This window comes from Dreissena polymorpha, chromosome 3 (assembly GCF_020536995.1).
Source record: "Dreissena polymorpha isolate Duluth1 chromosome 3, UMN_Dpol_1.0, whole genome shotgun sequence".
Classification (NCBI taxonomy): domain Eukaryota; kingdom Metazoa; phylum Mollusca; class Bivalvia; order Myida; family Dreissenidae; genus Dreissena; species Dreissena polymorpha.
The window spans coordinates 98,319,307-98,332,801 of NC_068357.1; the positions used below are offsets into that span (position 1 = coordinate 98,319,307).

At 36.1% G+C, this 13,495-nt stretch overlaps 1 protein-coding gene across 3 annotated transcripts in view; it reads left to right on the top strand.

The window, feature by feature from the left end:
* Positions 1 to 13,495, top strand: part of LOC127875467 (pleckstrin homology domain-containing family H member 1-like) — a 153,461-nt gene that overhangs the window by 16,820 nt on the left and 123,146 nt on the right. For 2 of the 3 annotated variants that reach the window (XM_052420535.1, XM_052420534.1), the window contains exon 2: positions 2,146 to 2,333. In XM_052420535.1, coding sequence (XP_052276495.1) covers positions 2,220 to 2,333 — 114 coding nt within the window. In that variant the 5' untranslated portion in view covers positions 2,146 to 2,219. Of the gene's footprint in view, positions 1 to 2,145; positions 2,334 to 13,495 lie in introns of those variants that run through there. The other variant, XM_052420539.1, reaches the window with a different exon arrangement.

Here is a 13,495-nt window from a genome sequence, read left to right on the forward strand (position 1 = left end):
CTTGGGATAATTTAAATGTATTTTAATTGCTTTTTAGTTTAAATGTATTTTAATTGCTTTTTAGTTTAAAGGTATTTAAATTGCATCTCTCTTTTTATAAAATCTTCAAAACTTTAGTAAGACTTCTTTGATTTTGATGGATATTTTCCAGGTAAAACAATGTTTTGCTTGTGATGTTGTATTAAACGTATTAAGTATATGTTGTTATATTTGCCTTCTGACATTTTAATTCATTGTGGATCATTGACAAAGTGATTGACTCTCTTTTGTTATCAAGATATCACACATTAAAAAGCTATCAATTAATATAATAATGGTGGAGCCCAAATGTTAATCTGACATCCCATGCAGTAATCAGATTGCAATGCTTTTGAGTCTGTTGTACTTGGAGAAAGTCCCAGCAGGAGTATAGCATGCCTCCACCAGAAAGTTCTATTGTTAGGCTCCATGAGTAACTCTTTGATGCCATAGTTGCCACATTGTTATCTCCTGCAATAAGTCATTGGCACACTGGGATTTGTTGTTGTTCAACTGCACCAGCATTTTTCTTGCCCCATTAAGTTACCCCCATAATTGTTGTGTATTTGACTCAGATTGCATGTTGCTGGACAGTAAAGCAAACATGAGAATGAGCCAGACTATGGGTTGTTTTTAAAGAGTTTATTATACTGAAGGCTGTAACAGTGTAAGTGGAAACTTTTTATAAAGGCTACTGAATGAAGCTGGATGGACCATTTCTGTTTATGGCCTTCGTTTTTTTGTTCACTGAAATCAAGTCAGTTAATGGACAAAGGTGTATCAGTACTTATGAGTATGAGTAACTTCCCATGTATTGGAAATTCTGGATATTGGCGTGTTGAGTAATCAGGGTCAATACGTGCAGTTGGTGATGGTCACATGCTGAATTGTGAATTGAGTTTTCTGTTGGAAGGCCTGAATTTTACTTTTAGCACTGATTTTCTGTTGCATGCATAAAAAACATGTGTTGAATCAGGGAAATAATAAAAAGTGTGCACTTTATATGATAAATTTTTATTAACTTTTATGTATTTAATAATAAAGATCATTTTGATAAAACACTTCAACAACGTTATTTCGAAGTCGTCGGGACCGTTAAAAAAACTTCGGATTAACGATAATTCGAAATAAACATTTGACAGACGACTTCTTTGATTCTGTAATAATAAAATGTTGTGGAATTCTCTTGGATCGGTTACACGCTACTATTTATAATTGTTTTACTTAAAAACGTAAACTAGTCAGATGGCAATAGATTTCTTCTTGTATCAAACGAAGGAATAAAACGATTCTTGTTCTTCTTTTTTATGTATTCTCTAAGTACAGAACATATTACATATAATGAATATGAACTTATTATCAGATCATATAAAATATAACGAATAGCACAAATTATCAGACCATATTAAATATAACGAATAGCACAAATTGTCATACATGTAAATACAGATGAATACATTTTCGGAAATGTATTAACATTTTTTGAAAATAAGACGCGATGTCTCTCTGAACACTGGACTTAGCAGCACTAAACTGGACGCGTGTAACATATTTCTCCAATGTGTCAAGGACATTGAAGCACTCACTTCCGCCCGTGTTTGCTCGCAGAAGGTAGAGTTTATATAAGATGAATTTCATTGGACCACATTTACTCAGACCTAACGTGACACGTTTATTTGTTACTAAAGAATGCAAAACTACATAAATAGTAATTATCGGCTTTTGACGACATTATAAAATTAACGTCTACTCGCAGACGATAAAGGAGTAATTATCAGCTTTTGACGCGCCACGCCCAGACGACAAAGGTGTGAAATTTTGCTGAGCGTTTTGCAGCTTTGACTTTGGATTAAAGATTGATGATAAGGTGCGAATAATATTGTCGGGACCGACAGAATCACTTCGAATTAACGATTTTTTCGGTTTAACGAAGTTCGGATTATCAATGAAATTTTACATTAAACAAAGTAGAACCAAATTCGGGACCGGAAAAATACTTCGAAATAACAGTGACTTCGGATTATCGGTGTTCGAAATAACGGTGTTGAAGTGTACATGTATGAATTATTTTAGCTGCTTATATTGAATAGATTAAATTTTGTTATGTTTTTTGTGTGTTATTTTCAGGCAATATGTAACACTTGAGGTCAGTAAGGTGCTGAGAGGGATGTCCAAAAAGTGCCCTTACTATTAAAGCCAAAATGGCTGAGGAACCTGGGGAAGTCATTTGGAAACAAAAATATGAAGAACAGCAAGGGTCATTGGAAAAGTTTCGAAAACTTGCAGGAAAAATCAAAGAAACATTGAAAGCTGAGGTGAGATTTTTTACAGGCTTAATTTTAATATTCTTTTAATTTTAAGGTCAGTGTAAATACCTGGGGAGTTTGAAACAAAAATATCAGTGCATGGCTTGATGGTAGGGAATAAGACTACACAAAAAACAATTCATCAAATGTGTTCTGGTGCAAAAGATGTATTACCATCATGCTACTAACAGAAAAAGTGGTAATTTTTGCCAGAATGGGAAGGGGTATAACTTTCATGACATTTGGGATGCTGTAAAGACAATTATATGGGTGTGATCAGACACATTTATGGAATGGCCAGTTGTACGCCATTTATTAGATGCATGCATCATTGCCAGCCCTGCACATACATCAATGTTTTATGTGTTTCTGAGACAGCAAAGAAAAAAGGTGTGAAATAGGGGGGGGGGGGTTTCTTCTCTGGACAATTTCCAATGGTTAACATTCATCCCTAGACCTAAACTCATAGTTACAATGTGATGTATGTATCAGAAAGAATCCATTTTAGTCTACAGATAAAAATATGAAAAAAATCAAAATTCAGGTTATCTGAAAAATGGCGATAGTGAACTTATATTTAATTTCAGTTGTTTGTACAGAAAACAAATACACATTTTTATATTATTTCATTAGTTTATTGTTCCCTACCGGTTTCACCGGACAGGACTCATGACTCATGGTTTGTGCTCTGTGTGTCCGTCAGTCCGTCAGTCTGTGAGTCTGTCACACTTTTCTGGATCAATAAAAGTTTTTAAATGTCTTGATATTTTTTCATGAAACTAAAAACATGGATAGTGGGCAATATGGACATTATGCACGTCATTTCATTTCGTTTCTATGTCAAAAATTCTGGTTGCTATGGCAACAAATAGACTAGAAATACTGCTGAAAATGGTGGTTTTCTTGATCCTGTGATAACTTTTAAAGTTTTTAATATTTTTTCATGAAACTTGAAACGCAGATAGATTGCAATATGGACATTATGCACGTCATTTCATTTTGTTCCTACGTCAAAAATTCTGGTTGCTATGACAACAAATATATATAAAAAATCTGAAAATGGTGGAATTTCTGACAATGGTGGAGCCCTTAGGGGACTTATATTGCTTGGCAATAGTCTTGTTCAATTACTGTATTTTACCATGTATAGCGCGCCCCCATGTACAGTACACTCCACGCGTTTTCCCCAATTTCCCTCCATACTCTGCGGGTTTCGACCTGGAGGGAGATTAAGAAAATCCCGCTATATGCGGCGTTTGCATGATTTTGGACGCGGCGGTTAACGATCGGCAAAACTGATAAACCGACGCGGCGGCCCTCGGCGTTGGCAACGCGGGGGAAACTCCGCGATTTACGAGATAACGATCAATTTAATTTTGTTTGACTTCCTGATTTTCAAATAAAATTACATTTATTACAAGTACATACATTTACATGTAGTATAATTTACTATTAAAAAAAACAACCAAGATAGATTGATCCCGACGTGGTTGTAGAAGTAGTTGTTGTTGTATAGAAAACTCGTTGATTTACGACACACAAAACGTCGTCTTTTAACTAATACTTACCAATTAATATAAACACAGTTTGCAACATTGTTTTTATTTTGATAATTTAATCCAAAGTTTTCATGTTAGCAGGTGATTTTCTATACTGAACATGTATACAAATGACCAAGGACCCTTAAAATCTCGCAAATCTGTGTGAATTGACAGTTTGACGTAATCAAAGAAAAGCCGCTTCCTGTCTAAAGGCATAACTTACTCAAGTAAACACGTTCAACGAATGCATAAGGAATGGTTTTAATTGTCGGAACAAAGTCAATTCTCTGCTCGCTAATGCATTGATTTTCTCTTTGTTTGTAGGTTATTCCATTGATTGCTAAAAGGTGGTAACTATTGAGTTGATAATTGCATTTAATATTCACAGTTGTATTCTTGTTGCGTCGACATTCTAAACAATGTTTACCAGTAATTATGGACCAAATCGGCAGAGTGACATTCACACATGTTAATCCCTTTTGTCAAAACACCGCAGACAGCAGTCTACACAATAGGTCAGTAAACAAGCTTTGCGTGTTTTCATAACGTCAAACACTTAAAATCCAGTTCCGACCAGATGTCTTCTGTAATCAGTTTACAGTACAATTAGTGTTAAAATAATTACTCTACTAAAATACCGTAAAGATAAAGATTCGGCGTGTTCGATTTGAAATTATTTTAGAGGAAATATCAACTTATTCACAATATAATTTCGTTAGTAAATACCAAAGAAACTTTTAACCGAAATCAACAATTTTCTCTGCGCTACAAAGTTTGTATAAAAAAAATCAATACACGCACGCTTTGCAGGAGTATACATTGTACCTTGATCTTGTACATTGCAGCATAATTTTCGCGCGCTTTTGTCGGGAAATATACATGACTGTATATTGGAAGCATTTGTAAACGTCGTGTTAACAATTAAAAATCGTAGTGTGTTTCGGATTACTAATTATTATTCCCATTTGGAAATTTTACGGAACATTTATTCTTGTGTCATATGTGTTATGATTTAAATATTAATTTGTCAAATGTATTATATTAGACTAATTCATATTGTAGACGTACCTGTGAATTAAAAAACATAATTTTTATACGTATTAATTTTCTATACAATTATCTTTTTATACATGTACTACAGTATTTAAACAATTTATTATAAAAATGTTTTTATTTTTTGGCATGCCCAGTAGCACACTGCTAACGCGGCGTTGCGCGGCGATCACTGATAAGAACGGAAAGTGTCTGCATTTACCGACTAGCCTAAAGTAATACACGCCGCGGGAATTAGCGACCGCGGCGTAACGCCGAGCGTTTTATCGAGTTCACCTCGCTCTTCCAACGCCGCGTGAACACTCGCTAGCAGAAAAAACCCGCGAAGGGAGCGCGTTTTTTGGGAAAAACACGTGGAGTGTACTGTATAAAGCTCATGCAATATTTTAAAGCCAAAATGGAGAAAAAAAGAAATCAAGACCAAAAATCCTGAAAATCTGACCGAAAATCGCCGCCATTTTTATAGTGCGCAATCATTTAATCCGAGTTTGTTTAGCGCTGTATTTTTTGTTTTTATTGATTTTCAGGTCACTAGGTCAAAGGTCAAGGTCACAGTGACTTGAAACATTAAAATAGTTTCTGGATGATAACTCAACAATGCTTGCGCCTAGGATCATGAAACTTCCTAGGTACATTGATCATGGCTGGCAGATGACCCTAATTGATTTTCAGGCCACTAGGTCAAAGGTCAAGGTCATGGTGACTCGAAACAGTAAAATGGTTTGCGGATGATTACTCAAGAAGGCTTACGCCTAGGATCATGAAACTTCATAGGTACATTGACCATGACTGGCAGATGACCCCTATATATTTTCAGGTCACTAGGTCAAAGGTCAAGGTCATAATGACTCGAAACAGTAAAATGGTTTACGGATGATAACTCAAGAATGCTTGTGCCTAGGATCATGAAACTTCCTAGGTACATTGATCATGGCTGGCAGATGACCCTTATTGATTTTCAGGTCAGTAGATCAAAGGTCAAGGTCATGGTGACTCGAAACAGTAAATTGGTTTCCGGATGATAACTCAAGAATGCTTACGTTTAGGATCATGAAACTTCATAGGTACATTGACCATGACTGGCAGATGACCCCTATTGATTTTCAGTACTCTAGGTTAAAGGTCAAGGTCACAGTGACTTGAAACAGTAAAATGGTTTTCAGATGATAACTCACGAATGCTTAGGGTTAGGATCAGGAAAGTTAATGGGGACATTGGTCATGACCTACAGATGACCCCTATTGATTTTCAAGACTCTAGGTCAAATTTCAAGGTCACAGTGACCTGAAGCCACTACAACTGACAGCCCATTTGGGGGGCATGCGTGTTTTACAAACAGCCCTTGTTAAAAATTGGGACAGATGTTTTAGTTAGTGGCAAATTTGATGATAAAAGCCAAATATATTCTAGTCAGAGCCCAGAAAAGTGATTATACATAAAGCATCTTAATAATTACTTAGATAATTAGTTTTTTATGTTTAAGGAGGCTTTTTTTGCATATTATCTAAACAGTTATCCAGGTATGTTATTTGTACTGAAATACATCAGCTGTAATGATACTTACACACATAATTATATTTCCAATTAGTTGTGCTCTTATGTCATTTTTGCTGTAGGTATTTAGGTCAAATATAATGTATAGCACAAAGTGGCTACATTTTGTGCGTGTTCATATTCCCGTTGGTGTTAGTCAAGATAAATAGGATTTGTTTTTTGAGCTGACTAACGTCATTCATTTCTTTAGAAATTGTATAATTTCATTAAAAATATGCTTTATTACACAGATGCTAGATTATTGGTAATGTTAACTTAATATAAATGCTTTATAATTAATGACCTGTGTGATTATGAACGTTCTTGAAATTAAATTTAATGGTGAAAATATTACATTCAACTTCTGTTGTTGCCATGAAATGTCTTAAAGGTATTTAAATATATTCATATGTTTATTTTAAACAAAAGACTTTTAATACTTTATATATTTTCCACAGCACCTGTCAGTCTGCATGTGTTGTACTGAATCTTGGCATAAACCACTCCTTAAACAACTCAAAGATTCAAAGCTATTTTTATTAATTGAATCATGAGGCAGCTAATTTTACCTGCACTATTATAAACAGATTTTATTGCAATTGTAATAGCACTCTAGAAGCGTGGGAAAGTTCAGTGCACATCATTTGAGTCTATTTACCTGCAGTAGAGGCTTGTTTCTTACCTGCAATTAGAGCAAAGTTTCCACAGTGTGGTAGAGTATTTATTCCCACCCCTTTGCACTGATTTCTTTGCACTGATTTGTTGCTATCAAGGATACCTTATTGCATTCAAAGGGCCTTCTGCACATATACACTTGTAGGCTTTTGAAGGGGCAAAATATTGCTACATGTATTTTACAATTCTTTCGAGGTACTATTTTCACTGTGACATTTAAATTACAGCATTAACAGTTAAGCATTATATGGAAATATGAATTTTCCAAGTACTATGTATATCAGTGTGATCACATCTTTCCTGCTGAATTTACTTGTACTACCGGAAGTTGCAACTGCTTTTACTATTAATTCATTTAATTTAGTTAATTAAGTTCCATGATGCAGAAATGAAAGTCATTATTTTCTGCAAAATAAATTCTTTCTGTTTATATGTACACATAATTATATCCTTTAAATTTTGTTGAGGAAATGTTAGCAGAAATTTAGGTTTTCCTGTTGTAAGTAACTTGCAATAGATATAACTTGAAAGTCATGAGTTCTAATCGGTTAAAAAATATGGCCGCTCGGGGCTGGACAGTTTTCCTTGGTATATTGCTTTAAGGAAACCTGAAGTTCACACTGTAGACCTCACAATTAAATTTAGTCCAACATCAACAGAAAACTTGCTAAGAACATTTGTTCTCATGAATTCTTGGCAAAGTTCAACAATTGCTTTCTTCAGTTGAAAAATATTGCCACCCGTGGGGCTTTGGTGAAACTACATGGTCTTTGACCCTTCTGTTTAGTTGTGCACCAGATGAAATTAGATCTCAAGATTTTGCGATTGTTTGTTCAGTTAGATTTTTCACCGTTTTCAGGATTATTTAATTAATATCATGGGTGGTCAGTAACCAACTCACACTTTTCCTGTGCTAGCTGGTTTGGTGCATATTTTTATGCCATTAGCTGACCACTGCCCTCCTAGAGGTAGGGGAGGATGGCCATAGAAAAGATTTCATGACCATCCACCACACAAGTTTCATAGCCAAGCCGGAGATCAAATTGCAATCCTCAGATTTGTGGTCCAGCTCTCTGAACAAACTGAGCCATCTGGCCAAGTTTCTATAGAACTTATCAATACCAGTATGTAATGGAATTTAATGGAGCTTATGCGCAGTATGCATACAATATGCACATGAATAGGGCTGTAACGATACATTCAAATATTCGAATTACTCGAATACGGCTGTGGACGAATCGTATTCGTTATTTGCCACCTCCCGAACCGAATATTTGACGAATACAAACAATGTGGTTTCGAGTTTGAAAGTTTAATCATCTTATCTTACCTTACAAATGAAGGTCAGGGCTGTGATTTTTCCGCGGATCCGCGGATTTCCGCGGATCGGGTTGTCCCGGATGTCACTTCTGAGATTTGCGTAAATTCGTTTTAAAAAATGTGGGGGAGAGGGGCTACCACCGATTCCGCAGACGTATTTCAGAATCGGCCCGAAATATCCGCGGCCCGCGAAATCTCTCCGCATTTTACACTGGTAAGCATTTTTAAAACGAGCCATATAATTGGCTGTCGTTTCCCAATCTTCCAATTAAAATCGTGTTCTTAAAATGCGCTCTGTGATTTGTTTGCAAATGGCGCCGTTGTGAAGAGAAAATTAAGATTATTGAAATAACAAATAGCAATCGAATAAACGACTGACATCACCTAGTCTGATAGGAATAAAGAAATGTGTTTGTCAAAAAAAGACTACGTTTTAGATACAAGCAACACATATTTTGTTAAGAAATGTGCCCACTGAATTTGTGTCGCGGAAATCAGTGTTTGCAAATTGGAGTGTAGTCTACTCGCGAAGTAAAACAATTTAGAGAGTATCGTTCGAACATGGATATAGACAAACATGATTTGATTTTTATATGTCTGTGGGTCTGTGTATAATCAGATTCATATGCATATTCTGCTTTATAATGTTTGTCACGCTGTTCAGTTAACTGAAATAGCTTTGAACTGAGTGAAGATGTGAAATGCAAGCTATTGAAAGGTAAACAAATTAAATATATTAATTTAACTCAGTTAATCCATCAATAACACCAGAAGAACACTCAAGTGTGTTTGTTTATATTTAGTCTATAACTGTCATTCAATACATTGAAAAACTGCTGCTATTGATCACAATAAATACTTAACTGTTTACTTTGCATCCTCAGTATGATTAATGTGAAGTTTAACAGGTTTTTATAAAGAAATATTGTTATGAAGTTCAAAAAGTTGTTTATTTTAATGTCTGTTTTAATGTTTGTCATTGAGTTATGCGCGCCATTCGTGTTGTCAAAATCAGTCAACAGAATTTTCCTCCCCTCTGACTTTGCCTCAATCACACCCCTGAAGGTTCATACAATAAACCCCTATATTTAAATGTTCTTCTCCTTATTCCGGCGTTTTTCATCATGTTTACCCCACCCACTATGTTACACAGTGAGATTAATCAGATTATCAACAAAAATGGCGGGAACCGGTTTAATATTTACGACATTGAATAATCTTTCGATGGTTGTTTAATGTTTATTTAGGTAAATACACGTGATTTGATGCTCAAACATACACACAAAGGATTAGCAGATGGAATTTCTTTTTTGTTTATCTTAACAACAATGATTGTGCCACTTACCCATAGTTTCAAACTATAAAATGTCATGTCAAGTTGCTTAATTGTTATACTCAAGGATTTTATTGGTACTAGTCATATTTTCAAAACTGTGTTCAAAGTTTAAGCAGTTCTAGTCAGTGTTTTGTTATTTTAAAGTGTTATATTTAATATTTTCAGTATGCAATGATACTCAATTAATCAAATTGACAAATACTCATAGTTTCATACTATATAATGTCATGTCATGTTGTCAGTATTACTTTTGGTCATTATCCCCACGCTTTTTGAAAAGCGTGGGGATATTGTGGTTATCTCCGCCGTCCGTCCGTCTGTCCGTCCGTCCTGGCCACTATCTCCTTCTACACTATAAGCAATAGAACCTTGAAACTTACACACATGGTAGCTTTGAGCATATGTGCGACCCTGCACTATTTGGAATTTTGATGTGACCCCTGGGTCAAAAGTTGTTGGGGTGGGGCCAGGTCAGAGATTTTCACTCATTTGTTTATGTTATTTTACATTAACTACTTCATTTCTACACCTATTTACTTCAAATTGATACTGAACATCTCTTATGACAATACGGTCAATCTTTACTATGTATGGCCCCATTACCAACCCTGGGGCGCCCCCTGGGTCAAACATGCGACGTGGGGATACGCATCGGCCTCTACCGCGCCATTTCTAGTTGAAATTTATATTCGCGAATAAATATTCGTATTCGCCATCCTGTATTTGTGATACGTATCGTATTCGTCACCTGGTGTATTCGTTACAGCCCTACACATGAACAAACATGTATTATGAGGATCCTTCACTTTAGTGATCTTTCATGAATTTATTGCACTGTGATTACAAATAGGAGATCTTTACTGAATTACAGGTTGTTGCACTGAATCTCAGGAATTATATACCAGGTCAATTCTGTGTAAGAGAAAGTTCTTGTGTAGGTAATGCTGATTGGAACCAGTTACATTTGTGGAATCCGGGCTCATAAAAGAGCTCTTCACGTCTGGAAACTGTCCATGATCCAGAACTGTCACAATCTCAAACCAACAGGTAGCTGGTGAAATGGGAAGCTTATGAGCACAATTTCAAAGTTCTCAGGTAAAAATAGACGTGAGACAAACAGGCACACCTGTTTAATATCTGATTTGAAGTGAACAGTAAAAATCTGTACCCTTTTACTTTTGTAAAACATTTTGAAATGTTCATGTACTTGTATTTGCTTGGTATAAAAATTAAGTTTCCTGGTACACACTTAGTTCCCTTGTGTACAATTACAGTCCCCTGTCATACAATTGTATAGACCCTTGTTGTTTAATTCTAGTACTTTGTTATTCATTTACCGTATTTTACCATGTATAGCGCACCCCATGTATAACGCTCATGCGATATTTTAAAGCCAAAATGGAGAAAAAAAGAATTCAAGACCAAAAAACCTGAAAATCGCCTCCATTTTTAGCTCTACTGGCCGAAGGCCGGAAGAGCTTATGTCATGGCGTGGTTTCCGTCGTGCGTGCGTTAGACTTTTCTTGTTTACGCGATAAAGTCCACAGTTTTCATCCGATTCTTTTCAAACTTGTTCAGTGTCTTTATATTAATGAGGACTCGAACCCTATTGAAAATGGGTTACATCAGTATAAAAAGTCCAGAATTGTCTCCCATTGAATTTGAGAAAATTGTGAAATAAGGCTTGTTTACGCAATAAAGTCCACAGTTTTCATCCAATTATTTCCCAACTTGCACAGTGTCTTTATCTGAATAATGAGTCAAACTCTATCGAAAATGAGCAATATCGGAGTTATAAGTCCAGAATTATCTCCCCTTGAATTTGAGAAAAAAATGAAAATTTAGTTTTTTTATGTGATTAAGTCCATAGTTTTTATCCATTTCTTGGCAAACTTGCACAGTGTCTTTGTATCAATGAGGACTCAAACCGTTTTTAGCGAGGCTGTTTTTGGAGAAAACCGAGGTATTGTCATAGCCTGCTCGCCGTCCGGCTAAAACCTTGATATTGGCTCTAATATCAAAGTGCTCCCATCTACATGCCACACCCATTTTGGGTCACTAGGTCAAAGGTCAAGGTAACTGTGACCTCTAAAAAAAAAAAAAAAAAAAAAGATCTAAAAAATTTCTGACAGGCTTTCGCAGCCGAGCGTGGCACCCGTTATGTGGTGCTCTTGTTTAAAAAGAGCAATATCAAAGCAATTAGTCCAGAATGACTTCCCCTTGAATATGAGAAAATTCTGAAATCCCGCTTGTTTACGCTATTAATTCCACAGTTTTCATCCAATTATTTCCAAATTTGCACAGTATCTTTATATCAATGGGGACTTGAACCCTATTGAATATGAGCAGTATCGGAGAAATAAGTACACAATAATCTCCCCTTGAATTTGAGAAAATTCTCCTTGTTTGCGCGATTAAGTACACAGTTTCCATCTTATTCTTTCCAAACTTGCACTGTGTTTATAGCAGTAGAGCGATTCAGGCCCTCATGGGCCTCTTGTTATATTGCGCAATCATTTAATCCGAGTGTTTTGAGCGCTGTATTTTTTGTTTTTATTGATTTTCAGGTCACTAGGTCAAAGGTCAGTGACTCGAAACACTAAAATGGTTGCTTGGATGATAACTCAACAATGCTTTGGCCTAGGATCATGAAACTTCATTGGTCATGACTGGCAGATGACCCCTATGGATTTTCAGGTCACTAGGTCAAAGGTCAAGGTCACAGTGACTCGAAACAGTCAAATGGTTTCTGGGTGATAACTCAAGAATGCTAAGGGGAAGGATCATGAAACTTTATAGGTACATTGATCATGATTGGCAGACGACCCCTATCGATTTTCAGGTCACTAGGTCAAAGGTCAAGGTCACAGTGACTCAAAACAGTAAAATGGTTTCCAGATGATAACTCAAGAATTCTTAGGCCTAGGATCATGAAACTTCATAGATTCATTGATTGTGACTGGCAGATGACCCCTATTGATTTTAAGGTCACTAGGTCAAAGGTCAAGGTCACAGTGACTTGAAACAGTAAAATGGTTTCCGGATGATAACTCAAGAAAGCTTAGGCCTAGGATCATGAAACTTCATAGTTATATTTATTTTGACTGGCAGATGACCCCAACATATTTTCAGGTCACTAGGTCAAAGGTCAAGGTCACAGTGACTCGAAACAGTAACACGGTTTCCAGATGATAACTCAAGAAAGCTTAGGCCTAGGATCATAAAACTTTATTGGTACATTGATCATGACTGACAGATGACCCGTATTGATTTTCAGGTCACTAGGTCAAAGTCACAGTGACCTGAAGCACTAAAATGGTTTCCGTGTGACATATACTTAGGTGAGAGTGATTACATGAGTATTTACACAATGGCTGCCACTACAACTGACAGCCCAATTGGGGGGCATGCATGTTTTACAAACAGCCCTTGTTTCAATTGTAATTGTCTGGTATTCAATTGTGTTTTTATGCCCCCGGTAGGGTGGCATATAGCATTTGAACTGTCAGTCAGTCAGTAAGTCAGTCGGTCTGTCCGTCCAAAAACTTTAACATTGGCCATAAGTTTTGCAATATTGAAGATAGCACCTTGATATGTTGCATGCATATGTATCTCATGAAGCTGCACATTTTGAGTGTTAAAAGGTCAAGGTCATTCTTCAAGGTCAAAAGTCAAAAAATACAATCCAAGGGAAGTAATAAGCTTTAAAAGGG